Raw genomic sequence first — 26,648 nt, 5'->3', positions numbered from 1 at the left:
TATTAAGGTACGTTTTATACAGATTTATACAGATTTTATACAGATGTTTTTAAGAATATTTTTATTGCGAAAAAGGACTGTGTTAAAATCTAAAGTTCTTAAATTTACATCATTAGACTCCGCAGCCCACTTGAAATTTTGAATAATAAGTGAAAAATCAATTTATAACACGTTTGCCACTCCTTATTTTATTTTAAAATTCATTGTTATGAATCAATTTTCTTTTGTAAAATTCTTTAAAAACAAAAGTGTTAAAATCTCAAGCTCTAAAATTTTTATCTTCAGACTCTGCCACGCACTTGAAATTTCGAAATTTTGTGAAATAAAAAGACTTCTCGACTTTGTTTCTTTATTATTCTTAATACTTGGTCACCAAATATATGTGTTACATGAGGTCTAGATTACACACACATTAAAATAAAATTACATGTAAACCTATTTTTGATTTTTGACACATTTTGGTGATAAATTTTGTTCTCTCTGTGATACATTTTTGTCTCTACTACAACTGCAGTTTTTAAAGGAGTTGGACTTGCAAATAAATTTTATGCTGCATTGTTTTTAAACACATTGCACTCTGTTTGAAACGATGGTACATTTTTTCTATTTTTCACAGATTTTAGTAATGCTTGTTACTTTAGATAAAAGTTTAAGATTATCGGTTTAAATGATTCAGTCATAACACAAGCCTTTTGCTATGATCTTGACAATTTATTTAATTAAAGGATCTTTCTTAACTACATTCTTTTCTTATCTCGTTTAAATAAAATACATTTTAGTACGTCCTTGTAAGTTGGCAAAACTCACTAAGATCATATGGAGGACCAAATATTGGGCATTCAATATCATGACGCGTTATTGGCTTATGAGTCATCACGAAATGTAAACAACACTAAATTTAAGACGATCATTAATTTTAATACAATGGCATAAAGACAAGGTACAAAGCAGAAAACTTCACTCATGTACGACCTACATCCACATGCAACGACCGTTGCAGCAGCACTGGAGAAAAGTTCACACTGCCATTATCTTAAGATATTAGTCAATTGTCTTGTAACTTGGTATGATGATTTTGATTTTGATTGATTTTTCCAGTTTCAGCTAATGAGCTGTGGCCATGCTGGGGCACCGCCATTTGGTTTGCTACACGGTTTTACCTCACGGATGCTTTTTAGCAAACGCCATCTGATGCATGAGAGAGTTCGATGCAGCTGCCCTCATCTGCACCTCCTGCCGTGAAGTTGGTTCATCCGGGACACCTGACAGGAAGAGATCCAGTCCTACTTTAAAGACATCCGCATCTACACCATGCAGGTCCCTCAGGTTCTTCGGAAGGATATTGAAGAGCCGTGGGCCTCTGAAGCCCAGGCTATCACAATATCTTGTCCTACATCTTGATGGCAAATTTGGAGTCCTTGGTACTACGCAGTGGCGTCCGGTTCTGGCATTTGTGTGACTCTCGATGCCAAAGTCTGGGACAAGACCTTCCAGGATCTTCCAGATATATATTATGGCATATCTTTCTCGCCTACGCTCCAGGGAATAGAGCTTTAATCTCTTGAGTCTCTCCCAGTAGCTCATATGCTGCACAGAGGCTATCTTCTTCGTGTAGCTTCGTTGGATCGCCTCAAGTTCTGTGATCAACTTGACACTGGATGGTGACCATAGCTGAGAGCAATAGTCAAAGTGGCTTAGGACAAGTGTCTTCCAGAGGACCATCATGGTTTCTTGTTCTCTTGTTCTAAAGGTTCTAAGAATCCATCCAGCCAGCCGTCTACATTTCATTGTCAGTTTAGCAACATGTACATGAAAGGTCGCGTCATCACTCATGTGAATACCCAGGTCACGCACTGATTGTGCCTCTGGGATTGCAACCCCTCCGGGTCCAGTGTATTCATTGGGTATTGCATTCAGTTTTGCATGCTGATAGTATAAAGCTTGAAACTTTTCAGCATTGAACTGCATGCTATTCTTTTCAGCCCACTTGTATATTTCGTCCAGCTCACATTGCAGGTGCTTAGTGTCTTCAGGGTTCTGTATTGCCTGTGAAACTTTTGTATCATCTGCATAACTTGTGATCGTGGCTCTCTGCGTGGCTGAGGGCATGTCTGAGAGGGCCGTTATGAACAGTAGTGGTCCCAAAACAGTGCCCTGCGGAACACCGCTCACTATTTGCGTGCTAATGGAGGTGGCCCCATTGGCTGCTACCACCTGACTTCTATTCTTCAGAAAGTCATGAAGCCATTCTCCTAGTTTTCCAACTATGCCAAGATCACGCAGTTTGTGACATATCATTCCATGATCGACTTTATCGAAGGCCTTTGCGAAGTCGAGATATATGACTTCCACATTTGAGTGGTTGAGCAGTTGTTTCAGCACCCAGTCATAGTGCTGCAGGAGCTGAGTTAAGCAGCTTCTTCCTGGTCGGAAACCATGTTGGGTGTCAGGCAGCAAGTCATTTTCTTCAAGGAAGGTGATTAGTTTCCTTCTGACTATTCGTTCCATGACCTTGCTGATGTGTGAGGTCAGAGAGATAGGTCTGTAGTTCTTGGCCTCCGCTCTACTACCTCCTTTATGAATAGGGCATATTTTACCTTCCTTCAGTTTTCTTGGAAGTTTGCCAGCTGCAAGGAAGCTCTGAAAGAGGAACTGCAGTGGTCTTGCTAGGACTCTCTTACATACTTTTAGGAGGATTGCCGGGAATCCATCGGGGCCAATAGCTGAGTCTGTTTTCATTTCATCTATAGCCTTTATTACATTGTCTTCCTTTATATCGATGCAATTTATCGTCGCCGCCTCTGATTCTATATCTGCAGTTGGATTGCTGATTTGGAAATGCCCAAGGGGTGGAGTGAAAACACTCTTGAATTGTTCATTCAGTATTTCACTTACCCTCATTGGTTTTCCTGTGAGTGTGCCATCCTTTTCAAGGAGTGGCCCTATCCTACAGTGTACCGTAGCTGTTTCTTTGGCATACCTGTAGAAAGCTCTGGGGTTAGTTTTTATGTTGTCTATAGCCCAGGCTTCTTTGTCTGCTCTTTCCTTCTCATGGGAGAGTTGCAGACAATTTTCAATTTCCAACAGTTTTATTTTCAGGCGGGACTTTTCACTGCTTTCAATTTGTTTGTTTAGGCGATTTGAAATTTTTGTACGCCGTCTCATTAAAATTTTCCTCTCTCTGGGGATTTTGTTCTTGTGTACAGTGGCCTTTCTCTCTGGGACACATTTGTAGCATATGGCTTGCATTACAGACATAAATTGTTGAAGTATCATGTCGATGTCCGGCGAGGAGAGACATTCAGGCCAGTTTTGTTTGAGGATCTCTTTCTCAATTTGTTTCCAGTTTGCCTTATTGAAGTTCAAGCTGGAAAGATTCTGAGGGTTTCTTGTAGGCTGTATGTCCGTGCTCTCTTTTGGCCCGTACATGGTCAGCTCTACCATGTTGTGATCCGAGAGTAGTGTCGGTGTCACTTTCACATTATGGATGAGATCCATATTATTTGTGAAGCAGAGATCCAGTGTGTTACCTGCCCTGGTTGGTTGGAGTATTACTTGCTCCATGTACAGGGTGTTGATGAGGTTCAGGAGGGACCTCACCTGTCCTCGTTCACATCTTGTCATTCCTGGGAGAGAAAGGCCCTCGGGCCATCTGACATTGGGTAGATTGAAGTCTCCCATGAGAAGTACACTTATGTGTTGTTCTAATGTGATTAGAACTTCTATTTTTAAAAGGCAGTCCTCAAACTTGCCCATATGGCTTGGGGCATCTGGAGGGCGATATGTAGCACACACAACTACATCAAGTTGCCTTATGTGTACAATTAGTGTGTCACACACCGAGTTTGAGTATGACAAAAGGACCTGGGGTGTGAGGTCCTCACGGATGTACATAGCAACTCCTCCATGACTCCTTTCTTTTCTGTCGGTCCGTAGTACAACATACTGTGGTATGTGTAATTCCGCATCTGCTATGTCCGGTTTCAGGTGCGTTTCCGTGAGTGCTATGCATAAGGCTTGATTGCATGCGACAAAGTCTCTCAAGAACGGGACTTTTGCCCTGTTACTGTGTGTTAGTAGTCCTCTGATGTTCAGTAGGAGCATCGAGGTGAGGTGTATGCTGTTACCGGTGGTGTCCACCCTGGGTTCATCTGCTGTGACGGTCTTGTGAACTGTGGGTAGTTCCATCTGCGAGCTTGAGTTTGATGGAGCCAGGTTAGCTGCTGTACAATCTTTTGTGCCATGCACAAAAAAGATTCTTGCTCAGCAGCTGCCCTTTCAACAACACGTTGGTGGTTTGTGGCACGCACCACATCTGCGTACCTCTGTTTTGGGGCAGGTGATGCGTGGTCCATCACGTGGATGGTGATACGTGGTCCATCAGGTGATGCGACCTCTTAAGAATATTATATTTACTGTTTTGCATTCTAATATGTAGAAATATCCATGAAATCCATAATTCGACCAAAAATAGCGATTTAAAAAATTTTCAATTGCATTGTGGAGCCTGAAAAATATACTTAAACACAAACTTCTTTTTACACCTTTCTTTTAACCACAATTCGCAACAAAATCTCGATTCTTGGTTACCAATTTTGAAAGTTGCATTTTTTGGTCTACCCTAGTATATATATATATAATTTTTGTTTGTCTTAATAACTGACGAGATGCCGGAGCAAACTTCCGCTCCGACATCCGAAACTTTATTTTTTATTATGGCAACCAACTAATTGTCGTGTATTATATTATATTATATTATATTATATTATATTATATTATATTATATTATATTATATTATAATATAATATATATATATATATATATATATATATATATATATATATATATATATATATATATATATATATATATATATATATATATATAACAAATAGGTAACAAGGATGTCAATATCTTTACATCTTTGTTACTTATTTGCTTTTTATTCACCTTACTTCTAGCTGTGCAGATAATACCGGATTGAATTGATGTCTCAACGTAAATACCTAATTCAACAGAATCTTAATTATTTATGTATCACCTTGATCACCTTGACCGACCAGTCCCACGGGCGTCCATTTGACATCGCTGGTCATAGCACGCCGTCCACTCCTCTCTGGATCGCGCCTTCCTCATCCACGTGGTCCCAATCGTCCTCCTAAAATCGTAATTCCACCGTCATGGAGGCCTTCCGAGTGGCCGTTTCCGCTCGCGCGGGTGCCACTCGACAATTGCGCGGGTCCACCGATTATCAGTGAGCCAGGCGACGTGTCCAGCCCATCTAAACTTGCTGCGTGTATATTCTACGATTGACATCTCTCACACCAGACTTCTGTCTGATGACCTCGTTACTGATGTGCTCTCTCAATGAGATTCCAAGCATTGACATCTCCATGGCTCTTTGGGCCGTTACCAGTCTCTTCTCTTCTCTCTTTGTTGTAGCCCATGTTTCACTACTACGAGGGACGTTCAATAAGTAATGCCTCTGACCCACTTGCAGTTGTTTGATCTTGCTGAAATTTTGCATGTGCAATCATTTATATCTCTATAGAGTAAGTGGCAAATTACAGCTCTGAATTAATTGTGGTTTCTGATTTACAGGTGTTTGAACCGAGTCAAGTGTGAAATGGAGCCTGTTGAGTGTCGAGCAGTGATCCGGTTTTTGTATTTGAAAGGACGCACACCACGGGAGACTTTTGATGAAATGAAAGTAACTTATGGTGATGATGCCCCATCATATGACCTTGTAAAACGCTGGCATCGTGAATTCAAACATGGTCGGAACTTTGTGGAGATAGCTCCCAGATCTGGTCGCCCCCTTCTGCCATTGATGAGGCATCTGTCCGTCAAGCTGAGGCTGCCATTTTAGAAGATCGACGCATAATTATTCGCCAAATAGCCCATGAGGTCAAGATTAGTACCGGGTCTGTGGAAACTATCATTCATGACCATTTGCATATGCAAAAGGTGTCTGCCAGATGGATTCCCAAGCTGCTCACGCCTTTCCAGAAGCAAGAACGCGTCGAGTGTTCGAGGGTGAATTTGGAGATGTGCCAAGAAGATGAGTCAAAATTTTTCAAAGGACCGATTACACAGGATGAAACCTGGGTCCATCACGATGATCCAGAGACCAAAGCCCAGTCAATGCAGTGGAAGCACCGTGACTCACCCCCTCCAAAGAAGGCAAGGGTGCAGCCCTCCGCTGGCAAGGTCATGCTCACAGTCTTCTGGGACCAGGACGGAGTAGTGATGACAGATTTCCTGGCAAAGGGTACCACAATTGCAGGAGCCTATTATGCTTCACTTTTGAGGAAATTAAGAGAAGTTATCAAAATCAAGAGGTGGGGCAAGATCAGCAAAGGCATCCTCCTCCTGCAGGACAACGCTCCGGTCCACAACTCGCTTGTCGCCAGATCAGAAGCACAGGCGTATGGCTATGAACTCCTCTCCATCCCCCCTACTTTCCTGACCTTGCACCCTCTGATTTTCACCTCTTCCCAATCATGAAGTTGTTTTTGAAAGGAAAGCATTTCCCAGATGATGCAGCCTTGATTTCTGAAGTCACGTTGAGGTTGTAGGACCAAGCTGGGTTCTTCTACAAAAACGGTCTCCAGAGCCGCATCAAACGATGGGAGAAATGCGTAACTCTGGGTGGTTCCTATGTAGAAAAAGACTAATAACTGTGCCAAGTTTCGTTGCTCTATTGCTATGGGAAGTGGGTCAGGGGCATTACTTATTGAACGCCCCTCGTATATAACATTGCAGGTAGAACTGTGCTATTGATGAAGTTAGTGAGGGTGGTCCTGTCCAACGTTCCTCTGAGCCATTAAACGCCTTCCATCCGGCCCTCAATCTCCGTGAGATCTCCTTTTCTCGGCACATATTCACTTCCTGTCCCAGCTAGATATATTCCTTTACCTCCTCTATTTCATCACTGCCGACCACCATTCGACCTGTTGGTATGTTGTCGGATCGCATGAATTTCGTATTCATGCGGTTCATCTTGAAACCTACTGCAGAGCTTTTGATGTCGAGCTCCGTCAGCATGGTCTGAAGCTGATCCGTGGTTTCAGCGATGATTACGATGTCATCAGCAAAACGGAGGTGGGTGAGTAGCTCGCCATTGATGTTGACACCGCCTTGCCAGTCGATGCCTCTGATGATCTGCTCGAGACATGCGGTGAAAAATTTTTGAGAGATCGCATCTTGACCGACACTCGTACGGGTGATGACAGCAAAGCTATGTCGGTGGTGCATCCGGAATTTGCCTTCCTGAGTAGTTGCACATATTGCGCCTCGACTCACATATTGCTCTGCAGCGAGTTCAGCACTGCGTTGGTTTCGCCGCTGTCGACGGCCTTTCTCATAGTCAACAAACGCAACGCAAAGAGGCAGCTTGTACTCATTCGCTCGCTCAAGCAGTTGTGTTCGAGTAAATATAGGGTCCATCGTACTGTAGTTCTTCTAGAAGCTGACTTGCTCCTTCGGTTGCTGTTCGTCGAGATGACGTGACAACTTGTTCAGAATTATCTTCGTGAACAACTTGTACACGTGAGACAGCAGACATATGGCTCGGTAGTTCTTTAGATCTTTTCTATCACCCTTCTTACATAGCAGGATGGTATTTGACTCTTTCCACTGCGACGGAACTCTTCCCTCGTCTACATAGTGCGTGAATCGCTCGGCGAGGATTTTCCATAGCTGCTCTCTGCCTGACTTTAACACCTCCGATAGTATATTGTCTCTCCCTGGCGCCTTTCCGTTTTTCATCAAGTCGATGGCTCTTTATATATATATATATATATGTATGTATGTATGTATGTATGTATGTATGTGTGTATGTATGTATGTATGTATGTATGTATGTATGTATGTATGTATGTATGTATAGGATCAGGGACCCTTTTGAGCGTTCTATTTTCCTTGCTGGAAGGGTTCCTAACCCTTGGGCAAAGAGTGGTTACATGATGGGGGTGGTGTTTTCAAAAGGGTCGGCATATGCAACCTGATCACCTCTGCCGATCTAACTCCCAACCCATGCGCTCCCATCGCGACATTGATTCTGCAGAACTGGGTTGGGTGTGAAAACCAATGTTTTTGAATCAGCAATGTTCGATTAAGTCGTATTTGGGGTGAAAAATAAATAAACTGATTCCTTATGGGGTTTTCCATTTAATCAGGATTTAAAAAATCGATAAACCGATTTCTTATAGGACTTCCCACTAAAATTCGCTACAGCCCATTTTCAACCAACGTCTACCAATTTTGATGTATTTTGTTCAAACTTGATGTCAGCATTACTTAGGACTCATGGGATATTTGAATGCTTTAAGTTCTCCAAAAACGAAAAAAAATAAGCAATCGATGAGTGGAAAAAATTGATAAACCGATTCCTTATGGGATTTCCCAATCAAGTTGTCTGCAAAATTTCAGCCCAAAGTTTACCAATTTCAACGGATTTCACTCAAATTTGACGTCGATGTTACTTAGTTTGCTTTGAAATAAAGAGCTTAATTAGCTTAATAATCCTAACTTAATCCAGAGCAAAGCCGGGCTATACTGCTAGTATATATCTATATATATATATATATATACACATACACACATACACACACACACGCACACACGCACACATATACATGCACATGATAGACACATCATAAGATATATATATATATATATAGTCAATTCAAATAAGCGAAAAAAATCGGGCAGCATGAGGATGTGCATAAGAAATGTACTAGCTTGACACTCCGTGAAAGGAGAGAGTTTGATATTTCAAACATAGCTATTCATTAGAAAGGAGAAAGAGAAATGTCCAAGAAGACTGACGCAGTCCCGCAAAATGGGTTGTGAAATTTCTAACAATATATTTGTTATAAGACAAAAACTAATAAAGACAATAATAAAATATTTATAGTTTTATTATAATTATATATCAGCAAGAATAGTAATTAAAATTCGTTAATTAAAACATATATTTTAAAAAATACATAATAGGACACATAAACATAACTCAGATCAAGATAAAAAAAAATTGTATAGTGAAATAAACCAATGTGACAGAGTTAAATGATGAATAAACTGTGTATATGATTAGAACTTGGATAATTGTGATGTAAATGCATAATTCAGTACTAGACATTTCTTGCAAGATTCAAACAACTAGAATGAGAAACAGAAGGGCAGAAATAAAGAAAGCATAAATTATGGAGGCTCACAAACTTTTGCAAATGCATATTGCACTTAGAATCCAGTTAGATCAATCTGTGTGTGTTCATGTATATCACCTCTATGTTATAATTCTGAAATGCAAAATGTTTGTTTGTCTGGTTTTGGCATGAGAATGGGTTAAAGGCCAATAGATCCCGTCGGATTGACTCTAAAATTTACAGGGTCATGTAAAATGAGGTTAGGATGCGAGTGGGCTAGGTTGAAAGCGTCTGAGCAGGTCTCTGAAGCTTTTGCATCCCCGTCCATTCCTATCTCTGCCCACGGTAGCATTCCAATCCCCCACTAAAAGTAAAGGACGAGACGTTCCTAGGAATACTTCTAGATGTTGAAAGAAATTCGAGATAGATAGATATACAGACAGCCAGACAGGCAGGCAGATAGATAATACTTTTATCGCTGCATTGCTTGTTGGTTTCTTTTTGGCATCTGTTATTTTATTATTGGTCTTCTATATAAATGAAGCTATATCCTTTAATTTGCCGCTTTTCTTCGCAAGAGCTGAGAAGATAAATTGCAGAACTATTATTTTAACAAGTTGTATCTTTTTATCACCTGAAGAGACAAATCTGCACTGTCGGATGCTTCTGAACCAGTTGTTAAGTATCCCACTCATGAGGGATCAATGCTAGATGTGTTGAAGCAATTGTATTGATTAATAAACTCTTATTACCTTTCATCTTTTGTCTCTCATTAACTAGATATAGATATGCATTTGAATACTTTTATATATAAGTATTCACACACATAATATATATACATGCATACTTTATATATACATATATGTATATACACAGACACACACACATACACAGTCATACACTATGTATTTGGTATTGGCATCAAAGGCAGTGGTGAGTGGTACCACAACAGAACCCTACTTTCTAATAAAAAGAAAATATATATACAAGGTGTGATGGGTAAATTGTTACCATGTGCATTGTTTGCTTTTGATTTTGTTGACTACACAGTATAGTAGGGTCAGTTGGGCACTGTCTGTGAGAAAAACAGCACCATGACGCAATTTACTCTGCCAGAAATTTGGAAATGACATGCTGCACTGCTTGGCATTCGTGCCAGAAGCTCGAATATGAACAAACAGTGAACACACAGAACAATCATGTAACGAGAGTGATAAAAATCAAACATCCAGTTAACATAATAGTATTTGGAGTGATCACTAGTGATGGTGATGTTATGCCTCCATTCAACTTCCCACACAGCCTCTGACTCAACATGGAAGCCTACATCAAGTGCCTGGAGGAGGTAGTGCTGCCCTGGGGTCAAGAGGGTGACTGCTAGAAGACCCTGTATCTGGCAACAGGAGTTTGTATCATTTCACACAAGCAGGAGAACCCAGTCCTGGCTGTCAGACAATTTCTGCAGCCACATCACTCCTAACATCTGGCCACAACACTGCAACCCCCTTGATTATTGTGTGTGGGGTGCAGTTGAACAAGAGACCAACAAAACTTCTTGTAACACCAAAGATGAACTGAAAGCAAGGATTATGGTAGCATTCACCAACTTAAACAAGGAGACTATCCAGAAGAGTTGCAGGAGATTCCAAAGTCACCTAGAGGCTGTGGTTGAAGCCAATGGCGATTTTATTGAATAAATTTACTCTAAAATTATATAATTTTGGTAAATATATCTGTTAAAATGAGATGTCAGTGTTATTTTCATTTTTGCGTAATTTAGACAATATAATCGCTGCACATTATATATATATAATTTGTTTTGCTAAATTCCTAATGTGAAATTATGTTTTGAAACAAATATTGTTATCTTTCGGGATGATCCTTTATTTTCCTTGCCAAATGAACACATTCACTAAATATTCGTAATTCACTTGTTTATTATTGTTTATATTTTATGTCCACTGTCTGGAAATCTTTCATCACATGTCCTGTGTCCTCTTCAGGGACTCTCCATCCCACATGTCTCCTCCTGTTCTGTTTAGTCTATTCTATCTTTCTATGGTGAGCATCCTTATCTGCATCTATATTGTGTGTGTGTGTGTGTGTGTGTATGGGTTTACTTACTTTACTGTTTGCATCTATGAACTTTACCTATTTATTTATCTCTATTTTCCCCCAGTTCATTTTAAGTATGTTCATAATAAGAAAAAAGGAAAAGAGAGAAAAAAGAAAAAACCAAAACAATTCACCACCTTTGGTTGAAAAGTTGGGGGCGGTAGGAAACTTCTCTAATGGCTACTGAAGCATGCCAGCATGCTTGCAGCATTGCCACAGGTGATGGTGATGCTGATGTGCTGCAATAGCCAAGTTCCCTCACAAGCCTCCCCAGTTATCTCTGCAAGGTGAGTTGCTAGTGAAGATAGGAATCTTGCAGTTAGTGGTCCAACCCCACCAAATGTCTCAAATGCCACAGGATGGAAAATGTAGTTGGCCAACTGATTGCTGTATTTCAGGATTTTGTTCTGCACAGCTGCAGAAGCTGTGGATCTTGCCCTGACTGCAGCATCCAGGATGTGAGAAGAAGCAAAGGATCACTAACTGAGACATCCCAGACAAGGCATCTACCTTGCAATCAGGGGCACAGGGTGAGGCTGTCAGGTCTCTTCTCATCACACCTGGACAATCCCATGGTTCCAAGATGGAAGGGATGTTTGCCCAGGCCAAGCTCACGCGAAGCAACCAGCATTCAGGTGGCAAGAAAGGCCATGGAAGCTTGTGGAGTTGAGGAGCCTGCCACCATAACAGATCAAACCTGTGCATACATCAGCGCCCATTCTGAGGGCAATGGAGACACGAAATTTATCCAAGCTGAGTAGGCCACCAACATTAGCCACAGGCATGGCATCAATCCAGTCATCTGAGTATTTGGTGCTAGCAGACAGTAAGAGACACCTTGAAAACAGGTCTGACTGGATGAAGAGGGTGTCGAAGGTGGCCTTCGAAATTATGTTGTCCCAAACTCTCTGACTCTGACAGTCCTCCACTTTCTCAGGAGTAGACAAGCCCAATTCCCTCCAGTGTTGAAGGACTTCATCCAACTCCCTGTTTGAACTGGTCCATATTGCTCACCAGGGTGGAGCAGGCGTGGGTAGAGAAAAGGAAGCAGAGGAGAGAGAGGGATGAACACTTACGAAGATCAAGCCCTCCAAACTACTTGAGCAATGCAGCCTGATCATGGGACATTGGAGAGAGTCTGACTTTGACTAAGCATTCGAATCTCTCAAAGATTAGGTTGTTGAAGCATTTGAGGCACAATGGGAATCCATAAGATGAGCTAACTCTGAGCAAATATAGAAGCTTAGGGATCGGGAGGTAATTCCTATGTATGAAAAAACCTTGATGGGGTTTGATAGCTTCAATATTTTTCAGCAATTGCTCAAGAGCAGCCACCTTCGACTGGAAGATGAACTCAAAGCCAAAGTCAGGGATTGGGGCTCCTAGGGAAGAACTCTGCAAAAAGGTCAATAGTTGGTTGATGTTGAGAAGCCAGGGGGTTGAGGATCCAGAGCTCACATTTGGAGCTGTTTACTTGGAGACCCCAGCAACTAAGCTCCCCAACCATCGTGTTTGCAATGGCAAGAACCCTGTCCAGTGATCCTCCAAAAAAGCATCGCTGAGATACCAGACGATGAGGTCTAGCTTGACCCCCATTTTGGTGATGTCATCAATGCCCAGTATGAACAGAGTGGGCCTAAGTGGGTCGCCCTGTTGGACTCCTGTGGCAGAGGTGATGATTTGGTCACCAAAAGAGAGATAGGAGGGCTCCTGATAAGCCTGCCATGCAAGGCAGTAGAGTTGTGAGGCCTCTCTTACTGAGCTGAGGACAGCATCGCAGCTGATGGAGTTGAAAGCATTCTTAAGGTCAAATTTGAGGATAACCTTGGGTGACAAGGAGGGCAAGTTGGCATAAGCTCAGTTAGTGTGGGCAGCAGTTTCACATCCCAATTTGGTGCCCACTCCTAGCTGGGTGGGGGGAAAATTTCTCCTCCAATAAGCTAAAGACTGATTGTAAGCACACCTTTGCAGTGAGACAGTGAAGGGTGCAGCTGACTACAATGGGGCGCAGGTCTCCATTGGGTTTAGTGAGCCCAAATAATTTTGCACCAAAGAATAGTGGGCGGATATAGGGGAGGATGTTCACTGACAGAGACAAATTCTCCAAGAGCTCAAGTCCGGCATCACCAGCCGATAAGGAGATACTATCATTGAGGTGTTGAGGCCGAAGGCCATCAATTCCCATACCTGAACCAGCAGGGAAGGATGAAATCGCCTTTCTGATGTTATCAAAGGTGAAGACCGATCTCAAGTGTTCTAGGGGATTGAGCCAGTTTAGTTGATTATCTGGGGGTGCTGGTGGGTGCTTCTCTGTCAGATGTCTCTTGGTTGTTTGATGCATGCCTCCACCACCAAGAATGGATAGGTTAAAGTGGTGGTGATTGAGAGAGAAAGTAACAAATATACAAGAATAAGGGAGGGAAGAAAAAAGAGAGAGAGAGAGGAAAAGAAAAGAAAGGTGATAAAACTTTACAGAGCACTATCAAAAAGTTTAAAGAGCCACACACATGCGACATCCTCCAAAATGGCAGAGAGAATAGAGCAAAACAAGATAAAGAAGACAAAGAATAGTTCAGTTTCAAGATCAAAAGCATTGAAATGCAAAAAAAAGAAGAGCAGATCATTAGTGATTTTGTGTGAATATTGTTGTTTGTACAATTGATGGTGTACTTACTGTGATCACTGCAGAATGTAGTGATTTAGATTTTTTTCCCTTAATTTTTTCTATCCTTTTCCCTTTTTCTCCCTATTTTTCCTTCCCCTCCATTCATGTCTGCACGTGATTTGTTGGCGAAAATCAGATTTTCATTTGAGCAGGTTATAAAAGCATTAAAACACAATTATAACAAGTACTTTTTCAGATTTTTAAACCTAAATATTGTATTATACTCAACAACTACATGCTACTCCTTTTTTCAATCAAGTGTATCATCATATTTAGGACAGCATTACAGAAGTAAGTTATATTTATTATTCAACTTGATGTGTAACGAAGTGTTAAAATCATTTACATTTTTCTATGATAGTCATTAACATATAACATTCCACGTGTATATATTTTTTGTGTGTGTGAATAACACTTTAGTGTTTGAAGCTATTGAATTTGTTCCAAATCATTCAACATGAGCTGGAGTAATTTCATTTATTTTATAGTTTGAAGTTTTCTAAATTATCCAACATCGTTTCTACTTTTTTGCTGTCACAATGGTCAAAGGAAACTAAAACAACAGTTGGAGTGGGAGTGAGTCACAGACAAAGATGCTAAATGCAGGGGGCCTGTAATGAGATGTTTTGCTCTGAAGTCACTGGTATTTTTATCAGAATGAGACAAAATTTTTATCATGAATTATACTTTACCAATTTCACATCTACACACAGTGAAACACAATTCCTAATTTTGATAACTTTTGAAAGATAAATCCATAAGGAGAAACAACACACACACACACACAGAGTAAAACAATTTCAAATTTTTATAACTTTTGAAAGATAAATTCATAAGGAACAAGAAACAAGAATGTTACTGGTGTCTGAAGGTCTTCTGTAAGAACAGAATTCCATGAAAGTCATACAGATCCTCATATTTTCATTATGAGGGCAAATTTTATCAAGTTTATTTGTTTTGAGACCAGATGTCTCAATTTCTTTACAAATGTCTACAGGTCATGGATACATTCATGTATGTTAGGAGGTAATAAAAGAAGCACAGCATGACTTGTTTTCATTTTTGGCAGATTTATATAAAAAGTTTGTATACTCTGTATATTGTTTCCATTAGTCAGCAGTTGCTTTCCAAAATTCACTATTGAACCTAAATCATACCACAGCAAGCCATACATAAAAAAATGTATTGTCATACTTGGATGAAGATAACTGCAAACACTGTGAAACTTACTGTGGTTTGCACTTCTCATTGTAAACAAAGGAAGATGAATCACATACCATCAGTTTTTGGTATGTTCTTGAGTAAGTAAAATATAAAACCATACAGGATTTTTCTTGATATGTCTTGGTGTCTAGGTTGCCATAATTTCAATTTGGGGAATATATACTTATTATGACTTGCTTATTGATATTTTCACATGTGTATTTATGTGGTTAGAGATAATAGTAAACAAGTCATTAAGGCACTGAAGAAAGTGAGTATATATCACATAAAACAGTTTGTTAGCACTTAATACAAATTAGTAAACTTTGCTAGTAGATTCACATACTAGACATTATCCCTCACCAGCTTCTTAATGAGAACTAAATCCTCCAATGGTTTTATAACCTGTAATTTTCCATTTATTTTTTGTAACTACCAATTTCAGTTTATAGTCTTTATTGTTATTTCATTTCGTGTTATTTTGTTCTAAAACTGATTCTATTCTGCACTATCAAAAAACAAATTTGATGCATCTTCCTCCCATCCTCCTTGTCACATCATCCCTTCTATGTCACTTACTTTCTCTACTAACAGTTTCTGCAAAATGGATGACCTGATTAGCCTTTCCTAATGTTGTGTGATCATACAGCATGTCTCTTCCAATGAATAGGTTGCTGAATGACTCAAATACCTTTGAGCACAACCAATCCTTTATTCTCTGAATACTTCTGAACCCTTCCCTATTTTTCTTACAGATATTAACTCACAGGTTTCAATCTGAACACTAGCCACATTGATCTCATTTAATCTCAAAAGTTTTAGAAAATTTGCAGAATATACTGAGACTGTTCCACCCACTTATGAGAGTAAAGTTAGAAAAAATATGACTTCAAATTATAAGAATAAGTGAAGTCATAAATCTTGTTTGTGGCATACAGTTTTTAACAAACAGTTTCTGCAAAATGGATGACCTGATTAGCCTTTCCTAATGTTGTGTGATCACACAGCATGTCTCTTTCCATGAATAGGTTGCTGAATACCTCAAATACCTTTGAGCACAACCAATCATTAATTAAGAAGCTTTTATATTTTCTTATTTCATTCTTCATGTAAGCCTTTTTAAAGTTAATTATCAGATACATAACAACTCAGCAGGTAAGGTGAATTTTATACTTCATATTGTTTTTTACAAAGATAAACATAGACAAAAGTCACACTTTAAGTTAAATTACTACTACATATACATTTTTAACTTATAAAAGTCGACAATATTACTTTAAAAACAGATATAATTGAATAAAACAAATGAATTCTACCAGGAATCATCCAAAATTTAAAAACCATATTCAAAATTTGTACTATTTTTACAGCTTTGAATATATAAATGAAATGCAATGTACCTTTTTGCTCAGTTTGTTGCACTTTTCACTAGTCATTAAACTAAAATGTCTTTTATACTCAAAAAAGAGAAGTTTTACAACTTTCATTCCAGCATTTTTGAAAACTATTAATTTTCTATTGTTCAGAAGTATTTTGCTTCAACTATACTTTGATAAGTAGTGAGGCCCACTCTCCACATTCCTAATGTAGTTTAGTGGTAGACATTCTTATTAATCATAGTAATACATGTATAATATATTTCTTCATATTTTTGATCATACAGTGGGTATCATTTGATAATGAACTTACTATAATTTTATCCTTATATGAATATGCCAACTTCTCTGATGAGAATTTTAAATTTTAAATGTAATACAAAAAAAATTAGTATGTGGTTTTTATGATCAAAGAAGACTCTGAATTCGAAAGTTTCTATAACATGGATAAATGTCAGTTCCTGATTAACAATTTAAGCTGTTAAATATCCATTTCATGTGTATTATTTCATATAAAGTTAAAAGTATTTAAAAACTTTTTAACATTTTATATATTCTTCAAAAATATTCTCTTAAATATTTGTCTTATTCCATTTTTACTAAATTCAGTAAATATTTTTCTAGCTTGAAACCCACCAGTAAAATAAAAAGTACACCCAATTCAAAAAGATCAAAATGCTTATTGAATCGCTTGCTAAAAATTCCTGTTTACCACAAAAAACTTTTATGGGTAGGTTTGTTAAGGTATGTATTCATTTATTCATCACTTATCATAACAAATATTTTCACTAACTCTTTTTTTTTTATTAATATGCTAGATCAATGTAGTGGAATTAGAAGTTTAACCAAACAACCTTTTATATTTTCTAAAGATATTGCTTTTACTGCAATATCCTAATAAAATGTGAAAATAATTTCAAATAATATTTCTTTCCTAATCCTTAACTGAATTTGGAATAAGTTTATACAGCTCTTCACAGGTGGTTGGGTATGACATGCAGAAGCCATCACAGTAGTAATAGAAAAGGTAAAGTTGTGTGACAGCCTTCCTGTGGACCAGTGGTTGGAGACTAATCTCATGCTAGTTGTTGATGCATTTAGTCCTTTTTTGCTAAGGCTGGTCAAGTGTCTGGTGTACACGACATGCTTTTATTTCATCTACATGCTTTTTTTTCCATCTACATACTTTTTATTTCAACAAAACTGCTTTTTCTTCCCATAAAAGTCAACATAACTGATGTTTTACATTTTACAAGCTAAACTAGAAAATCTATACTCATAGTCATTTTAATCTTGTTTGTTACTCTAACATGCATTATTTTTAGCCTCAGCATACAAAATATAAACTTTTTCATTTTATTCTCCTTTTATTTCATTTTGTGTACAAAATTATTAATTTCTTATTTATGAAAGTCTCCATTAAAAAAATTCTGTTTATCTTTTTCTCTTATTTTACAAAAACTTAACTTAAAAAAATAATTTTTTATGTGTATATAATTTTTTAATTTGAAGATTCAAATATCTTTTACGACATATTTTACTAACTTTTTCTCTTATTTCCCAGAGAATAATTACTTCTAAGTATGAAATAAAGTTCATCTAACATGTTATTAGGAAACAGAAAGTTGAATATTAAAGGCTTGTAAAGAAATTTTCATTGGCATAAGCATGGTTGGATGTTTAAGAAGTTTACTTCCCAATCACTTGGTTTCAGTAAAATTCTACAGCACTTTGAGCAAATATCTTCTACTATAGACCCAGGGTGACCTTGCTGGTGAATTTGGTTGATGGAAACTAGTTGGCTGTCTGTAATGTGTGTGTGTGTTTGTGTGTGCACGTGCGTGCGTGTGTGTGTCCTCAACACTTGACAATAAGTGGTTCTTCTGCAAAAAGAGACCATTGAAATAAGTACTACACTTTAAATTAAGTACTGAGGTCAATTTGTTCCACTAAACCCTTAAAGATGGTGCCCCAGCATGGTACAATCCAATGATTGAAACAAGTAAAGAATAAAAGAGTAGAAACAACTTCCACTTTTTAATCATATTAAAGTAACTTTTTAGCATCATACAACACTGGCTTGGAAATGTTGAAAACTTTTGCTTGAAGAGTAATATGCTGTATATAGTGAACATTAATCTAAAAAGATATATGTTAGTGTAAAACTTTGGATGCTGATGTGCAAGCACGCAAAATTACAAAATCCTCATCATCATTGTTTAGCATTTGCTTTCCATGCTGGCATGGGTTAGACAGTTTGATTGGAACTGGTAAACTGGAGAGTGGTACCAAGTTCCAATCTGACTTGGAATGGTTTCTATGACTGGATGCCCTTCCTAATGCCAACCACTCCAAGAGTGTTATGGGTGCTTTTATGTGCCACCAGCAAGGATACCAGTTACATGACATCAGCATCAGCCACAACTACGATTTCACTTGGCTTCATGAGTCTTCTCAAGCATGGCATATCACCAAAGGTCTCAGTCATTTATTATCACCTCCATAAGGCCCAATGTTCGAAGATCATGTTTCACCATCCCATCTTCCTGGATTTACCTCTCCATATGTTTCCTTCACAGTTAGAGATTGGTACCTCTTTACACAGCTATCCCTGTCCATATGCATCACATGGCCATACCATCACAGTCATCTCTCTTGCACACTACATCTGATGCCTCTTACGGCCAACTTTTCTCTCAAGACATTTATACAAAGCATACTAGGTTAATTTCTTTCAGACTTCAGTGGTCACAGCCCATGTTTCATGACCATGTAGCATGGCTGTTTGCTCACAGGCATCATACAATCTGCCTCCCACTCTGAGGGATAGGCCCTTAGTTGCCATCAGAGGTAGGAGTTCTCTGAACTTTGCCCAGCCTATTCTTATTCAAGCAGCTATGCTCTCAGGGCATCCATCTCCACTTGGTCACCTAGATAATGGAAGCTTTCAACTATTTCTAGGTATCCGTCACCCCCTGATATTTGATGGAGTCTATTTTCTGTACATTTCTAGTGTTTATTGTACCTCCACACACAATTAATATTTTCCTTCTTAACCTTCCTCTGATATTGGTGAACTTCTTGTGTGTCTATAACTTGCACCAGGTACATCTTATGAAGTTTCTACATATGCCTTTTCTACATATCAAGCAGAGCCATCTACCTGAAGGGATATGTGAGTTGTCCTCTTTCCTACTTACTAAGACTTTGATGTTTGCTAAATTAATTCTAAAACCTTGCTTCCAAATCTGAAATTTCTTTTCTTGTTCTGGTAGTGATTCATCTATAAGAACAAGGTCATCAGCATAGAGGACCTCCCAGGGGCAGCCTATCTTAAATACCTCTGTTATTGCCAGGAGAACTATGATGAACAAGAGGGGGCTGAGAACTAATCCTTGATGAACCCCTACTTGTATCCTGAATTCATCACTGTATGTGTTGCCAACTCTCACCTTACTTACTTACAACCACTCATCTATCTCTAGTTTCCACATTGACCACCAGATAAGGGAGCAGGAAACTTTGTCAAAGACTTTCTCTATGTCAACAAAAGCCAAGTACACAGGTTTATTTCTGGCTAGTACTTCTCCTGCAGCTGACCCATCAGAAATATAGCATCAGTGGTACTTCACCTTGTCACAAAACCAAACTGCATTTCATCTAGAATAACTCTCTTCCTAATTAGTTGGGCTATAACCCTCTCCATAACTTTCATCTCCTAATCCAACAATTTGATACTTCTGTAGTTATTTCTGTCTAAGGTGTTACCTTTACCTTTGTAGCAGTTGACTATGATGCTGCTGCACCAATCATTGAATATGACTCCTTCGTGTACAATCTGGTTAACTATATGGGTGATAACCCACACTGCCAAATATTTTGAGCATCTCAGTGGTGATTTCTGATGGGCCAGGGACTTTCCTGGCTTTCATATCCTTCATCACTTTATCTACCATGCTCAATGGCTTTATATACCCATGTTTCCAGAGGAAGCTCCAAAGAATTCCTCTCAGCACATGGTTATGATGCTCCCTCATTACTTCTGCTCATCATCAGAGATGCACATATCATACTCAAATGGTTAAGGTCAAACAACGGACAAGCAAATTTGTGGTATTGAGCAGAATATTTGCTGTAGCCCATTTTTTATACCAAGATAAAATAATGTACATGATAACACTTCCAATCAGTTAAGATCGGATGCCATGGGAGCCACTGCCTGGTACTGCATCACAGCATTATTATTATTATTATTATTATTATTATTATTATTATTATTATTATTATTATTATTGTATGTTTGACTTTTGCTTTATATTTGTACAAGTTGGCTCCAAGTCTCACTCAGAGACCTCAAGAGGCAACAGGTTGGAAGTTCATATTGTTGTTATGCCTAGTGTGCCATATATTTGGTTTTGTATTTAGTGTTGTACTAGTGAATGCCTAAAGAAGAAAAAAAAAACGAAAGTTATGTTTGTTTTAAAACTTGAGGTTACATAGAAAGTATTTTGCGAAGGATATGAGCAGTTCCCATGAGCACTATCTTTTGAATTTCTGCCATTTTGGGGTTTCCTGGTATCTGAGTTAGGTAGCGATCAGCCCCTTTTGCTATCATTCCCAGGGCACCTGTGACAACAGGTATTGCTTTAGTCTTCAGGTTCCACATTTTGCTGATTTCTATTTCAAGATTTTTATATTTGCTCAGTTTTTAGTAGGTCTTGACAGATACGTTTATATCGATTGGGACAGTCATATCAATGAGGAGGCATGTTCTTTGTTTGAAGTCTTTCAATATGAGATACTCTGTAGGCGCTAGAAGACTGCACTTGGAGACAACATGATCAATGGTTTCATTTTGTTGTTGACATACACGACATGTTGGGCTACTGCCGTTCTTTGATATGTTGGCCTGGTAGATCCTTGTTGGTAGGCATTGATCTTGGGCTGCTATGATAAACCCTTCTGTTTCAGATTTTAAGCCAGAGGTCATTAGCCATTGATGTGTCAGGGCTTTGTCAACATCTGCATTATTCGCTTTCTTTGGGTATTTGCCATAGAGAGGTTTTTCTTGCCATTTATCATTCAGAATATCTAAGGCAGCAGTTTTAGCACAGGTTTTCATGCGTTTAAGCTTTTTCTGTGCTTGTTTCTTGTATGTCTAATTCCGAAATTTGTTGTATTCGGAATTCACTTAGATATTCCTTTGCCTGTTTTGTTACTGAGTATGATGCTTTCTTGTTTTCATGTTTTGAGACAAGTTTTAACATCCAGTCCTCAGAGTTTTTCAGGTAGGTGTCTAGGCCAATTGTAGCAATCTTCATTGTTATTGCCAGTTGTAGAAGTCCACAGCCTCCCTCAAATTTTATTATTATTATTATTATTCTATGTTTGACTTTTGCTTTATGTCTGTACAAGTTGGCTCCAAGTCTCACCCAGAGACCTCAAGAGACAACAGGTTGGAAGTTCTGTGCCATATATTTGGGGTTTTTTTTTTTTTTTTGGTGTTGTACTAGTGAATGTCTAATACATAAAAAATAAATAAATAAATAAATAAAAAAAAAGTTTGTTTTAAACCTTGGGATTACATAGAGAGTATTTTGCGTAGGATATGAGCAGTTCCCATGAGCACTATCTTTTGAATTTCTGCCATTTTGGGGTTTCCTGGTATCTGAGTTAGGTAGCAATCAGTCCCTTTCGCTATCATTCCCAGAGCACCTATGACAACAGGTATTGTTTTAGTCTTCAGCTTCCACATTTTGCTGATTTCTATTTCAAGATCTTTATATTTGCTCAGTTTTTGGTAGGTCTTGACAGATACGTTTATATCGATTGGGACAGTCATATCAATGAGGAGGCATGTTCTTTGTCTGAAGTCTTTCAATATAATGTCTGGCCTATTTGCATCTATCTTCCTGTCAGTTTGAATGGTGAAGTTCCAGAGGAGTGAGATGTGGCCATTTTCAAGCACAGGAGGTGGATTGTGTTCCCACCAGTTTTTTTCATGGGGCAAATCCAGGTTTTTGCAAATTACCTAGTGAATATATTGTGCAGCTCAATCATGCCTACTGAGGTACTCTGTAGGTGCTAGAAGACTGCATTTGGAGACAACATGGTCAATGGTTTCATTTTGTTGTCAGCATACACGACATGTTGGGCTACTGCCGTTCTTTAATATGTTGGCCTGGTAGTTTCTTGTTGGTAGGCATTGATCTTGAGCTGCTATGATAAACCCCTCTGTTTCAGATTTTAAGCCAGAGGCCATTAGCCATTGATGGGTCAGGGCTTTGTCGATATCTGCATTATTCGCTCTCTTTGGGTATTTGCCATAGAGAGGTTTTTCTTGCCATTTATTATTCAGAATATCTAAGGCCGCAGTTTTATTATTATTATTATTATTATTATTATTATTATTATTATTATTATTATTATTATTATTATTATTATTATCTTCATTTAAGGTGGTGAGCTCCCAGAATTGTTAGCATGCTGGGCAAAATACTTAGCAGTATTTCACCTGTCACTACATTCTGACTTCAAATTCCACCAAGGTGACTTTGCCTTTCATCCTTTCGGTGTTGATAAAGTACCAGTGGAACATTGGTGTCGATGTAATCAACTCATCCCCTCCCTCAAAATGGTTGCCCTTGCAGCAAAATTTGAAACCATTATTATTATTATTATTATTATTATCATTTTTATGATTATTATTATTATTATTATAATTATTATTATTATTATTATTATTATTATTATTATTATTATTATTATTATTATTATTATTATTATTATAACTATTATTATTATTATCATCATTTACTTTTAATCTGCATATTTGTTACAATCATTTGCCAAGACACACCCAGCATCCTAGAGTGAGGGGATGAGTTGATTACATCGACACCAATGTTCCACTGGTACTTTATCAACACCGAAAGGATAAGAGATGTTACAGTATAACCGAAAGCTTGGGTAGATCAGAAGTGATTCTATAAAGAAACAAATGGATAGTGTACAGATGAAAAGTTGATACCAGATAACAATGAAAGTGAAAGGTTCTGGAGTGACATCTGGAGTAAAGACAAGGTGCACAAGAAGGATGCTGAATGGTTGCAAGAACTGAAACAAACAGTAGTCTGTCCAAAACAGGCAGAACTAGTCATTTCAGTTAAGGGAGTGAAGGAAATCAGCACAAAAATGAGCAAGTGGAAGGCCCTGGGACCAGATGGGTGGTGAATGTTATGCACGAATAGCTGCGCAATTCAACACTTTGTTAAATGCGGACCAAGTAGCAAAATATCTTCATGGAATACAATGCAGACATTTAAATTGATAGCGTTTTTCTAAGGATGTGGGCAGTACTTGTTAGCAAAATCTTTTGAATTTCTGAGACATGGTTCTCCTGGAATACTATCTAGATGTTTCCGATATCCCTTTCTTATCATATCTAGGGTAACTACAATCACAGAAGCAGTTCTAGCTTTAAGATGCCACATATTTTGTATTTCAATTTCCACATCCTTATATTTATTTAGTTTGTCAAATTCCTTTATGAATATATTTTTATCAGTGGAAACACTTCGTCTACAAGTATTTTCTTCCATGTCTTTAATGACTATATCTGGTTGATTATCCTGGATCATTCTGTCAGTGTTGAGTGGAAAATCCCAGGAGATAGTGACATTTTTACCTTCAACGACTGGCTCAGGATGATGTTCAAATTATACTTTTGGAAAAGAAAAATTCCTAACATCGGACAACAAGTAACCTTAGATACCAAAAACCCTCCTAAGTATCCCAGCTGCCCCTAATAACACTGTTTTCTGGAGTTCAAGAGACAAGTTAGAAGTTCAAGTTGGTATTATGAGTAGGGTGCCATTTATTTGGTTTTGCACATAGTATTATTATTATTATTATTAATTTAAGGCGAAGAGCTGGCAGAAACATTAGCATACTAGGTGAAATGCTTAGTGGTATTTCGTCTATCTTTACATTCTGAGTACAAATTCCGCCAAGGTCGACTTTGACTTTCATCCTTTCGGGGTCGATAAATTGAGTACCAGTTGTGTACTGGGGTCGATCTAATTGACTGGTCCCCTTCCCGAAAATTTTGGGCCTTGTGCCTACAGTAGAAAAGATTATTATTATTATTGTTGAGTGAGAGAGCAGTGCATACCATCAAAATGACACAGGGGTAAAATATACAAAGCCCAGTATACCCATCATGACTACCCGTCTGATAAGGGTATACTAGGCACATGCATCACAACCATATGTGTGTGACATGGTGATCTCATATCAAGGTAAACAGCACATGACCTTGCAGGTGGGGCCCAGTTAGAATTTTCTTCTGGTCGAGTAACCCATCCCACTCAAAAGGTCCCTTTATCTTTGCAATCTTTCATCCTACACAAGCCTAACCTTCCTACTTCTAATAATAGCAGTTCTGTAGCATTTTTTACATACCATGCTATGTTGTTTTCTTCTGCTCTAATGCTGTGTTCGCATCCAATAAGTTCTCTTCCCCCCCTTTTATCTTGGTACATACAGTCTGTCTGTTTCACTTTTTGGGTGGAGTGTCCCATATCTAGTTATCAACTTCCTTGTCTTTCTGTCTAAGCTGTTTAGTTCATCTAACTATCCATACGAATACCGCTGCTCCATATCTAAGGAGTGAAACCATCCAGGTGTTGATAGCTTCAATTTTATTCTGTCCATTTAATTTCGACTTAAGGATCAGTCTCAGTCTGCACCTTAAATTTTTCTGTCATTTCTTTCCCCATCAATTTATTCATTTCCAAAATCCCCAAGTACTTATAGCCCGTCTCTTCTATCTGCTTGATAACCTCCCCCAACGGTATCGTTAAGCCATCCATATATTTGATTTTGCCTCTCTTCAAGGCTAACACACCACACTTTCTCAGTCCAAACTCCATTCTGACAGTATACACCGTATCAATGAGGGAACAGACTTGAGCTTCATCTTTACCATACAGTTTGAGGTCATCCATGAATAACAAATGGTCAACTTTTTGTTGGCGGCTTTTGAATACATACCCAGCTTTTGCTTTCCTCAGAATCAGTGTCAGTGGTATCAAGCACAGTACAAAGATCAGTGGGGACAGACAGTTCCCTTGGAAGATGCCCCTCCTAATTTCTACTGTCCTTAACTTCTTCCATATACTGTCAGGTCCGTCCTACAATTTGCCATACTTTTACCAAGCAATCATTCAACAGTCGATGCAATACCAAATAGGTTCATATATTCCATAATCCAAGAATGTGGGATCATATTGTACGCCTTACGATAGTTGATCCATGACATGGCTAAGTTACTTTTCCTCCTCTTGCAGTCTCTAAGTAAGTTTTGTCTATCTGAAGTTGATACTTGGTACCTCTGCACTTACGCTTGCAACCATTCTGCTCATGTGGCAGGACTCCATCGTTTTCCAGACGTTCATACATTGACTCTGCGAGTATTCCAGTCAGCAATTTCCACATAGGTGGCAAACAGGATATTGGCCTGTAATTGTCTACCATATTGCCTTTTTCGATGTTTTTCAGGCACAGCACTGTCCTACCCAATGTTAACCACTCTGGTGCTACTTGGTCCGCATTTAACAAAGTGTTGAATTGTGCAGCTATTCATGCATAACATTCACCACATCTTTTGATCCAGTAGCCTTGAACTCCATCTGGTCCCAGGGCCTTCCATTTGCTCATTTTTGTGCTATTTCCTTTACTCCCTTAACTGAAATGACTAGTTCTGCCTGTTTTGGACAGACTACTGTTTGTTTCAGTTCTTGCAACCATTCAGCATCCTTCTTGTGCACCTTGTCTTTACTCCAGATGTCACTCCAGAACCTTTCACTTTCATTGTTATCTGGTATCAACTTTTCATCTGTAAACTATCCATTTGTTTCTTTATAGAATCACTTCTGATCTACTCTGAATAACCTATTCTGGTGGTAACCCTTCATTCTTTGGTCATATCTTACCATCTTTACTTTCTTTACAATGAGGTGCTGTTTCAGTTCCTCCATTACCACTTTCAGGCCCTTTCAATATTATATGTTCTTTTCGGTGCCCTGTATTTCTTTTTGATCACAGAGAGTTACTTCGAGAGCATGTCTAACCCT

The 26,648-nt window shown here is 38.5% G+C and overlaps 1 protein-coding gene across 3 annotated transcripts in view; it reads left to right on the top strand.

The window, feature by feature from the left end:
• The first annotated feature begins 16,037 nt into the window (after positions 1–16,037).
• The window catches only part of LOC115226436 (24-methylenesterol C-methyltransferase 2-like), a 95,439-nt gene continuing 84,828 nt past the window's right edge, over positions 16,038–26,648 (top strand). The window contains exons 1-2 of one of the 3 annotated variants that reach the window (XM_036500306.1): positions 16,038–16,291; positions 17,122–17,256. In XM_036500306.1, coding sequence (XP_036356199.1) covers positions 17,188–17,256 — 69 coding nt within the window. In that variant the 5' untranslated portion in view covers positions 16,038–16,291; positions 17,122–17,187. Of the gene's footprint in view, positions 16,292–17,121; positions 17,257–19,787; positions 19,944–26,648 lie in introns of those variants that run through there. The other 2 variants (XM_036500302.1, XM_036500310.1) reach the window with 2 other exon arrangements.

The sequence above is a fragment of the Octopus sinensis genome, linkage group LG2 (genome assembly GCF_006345805.1).
Source record: "Octopus sinensis linkage group LG2, ASM634580v1, whole genome shotgun sequence".
NCBI lineage: Eukaryota > Metazoa > Mollusca > Cephalopoda > Octopoda > Octopodidae > Octopus > Octopus sinensis.
This window is presented reverse-complemented; position numbering and strand designations above follow the sequence as displayed.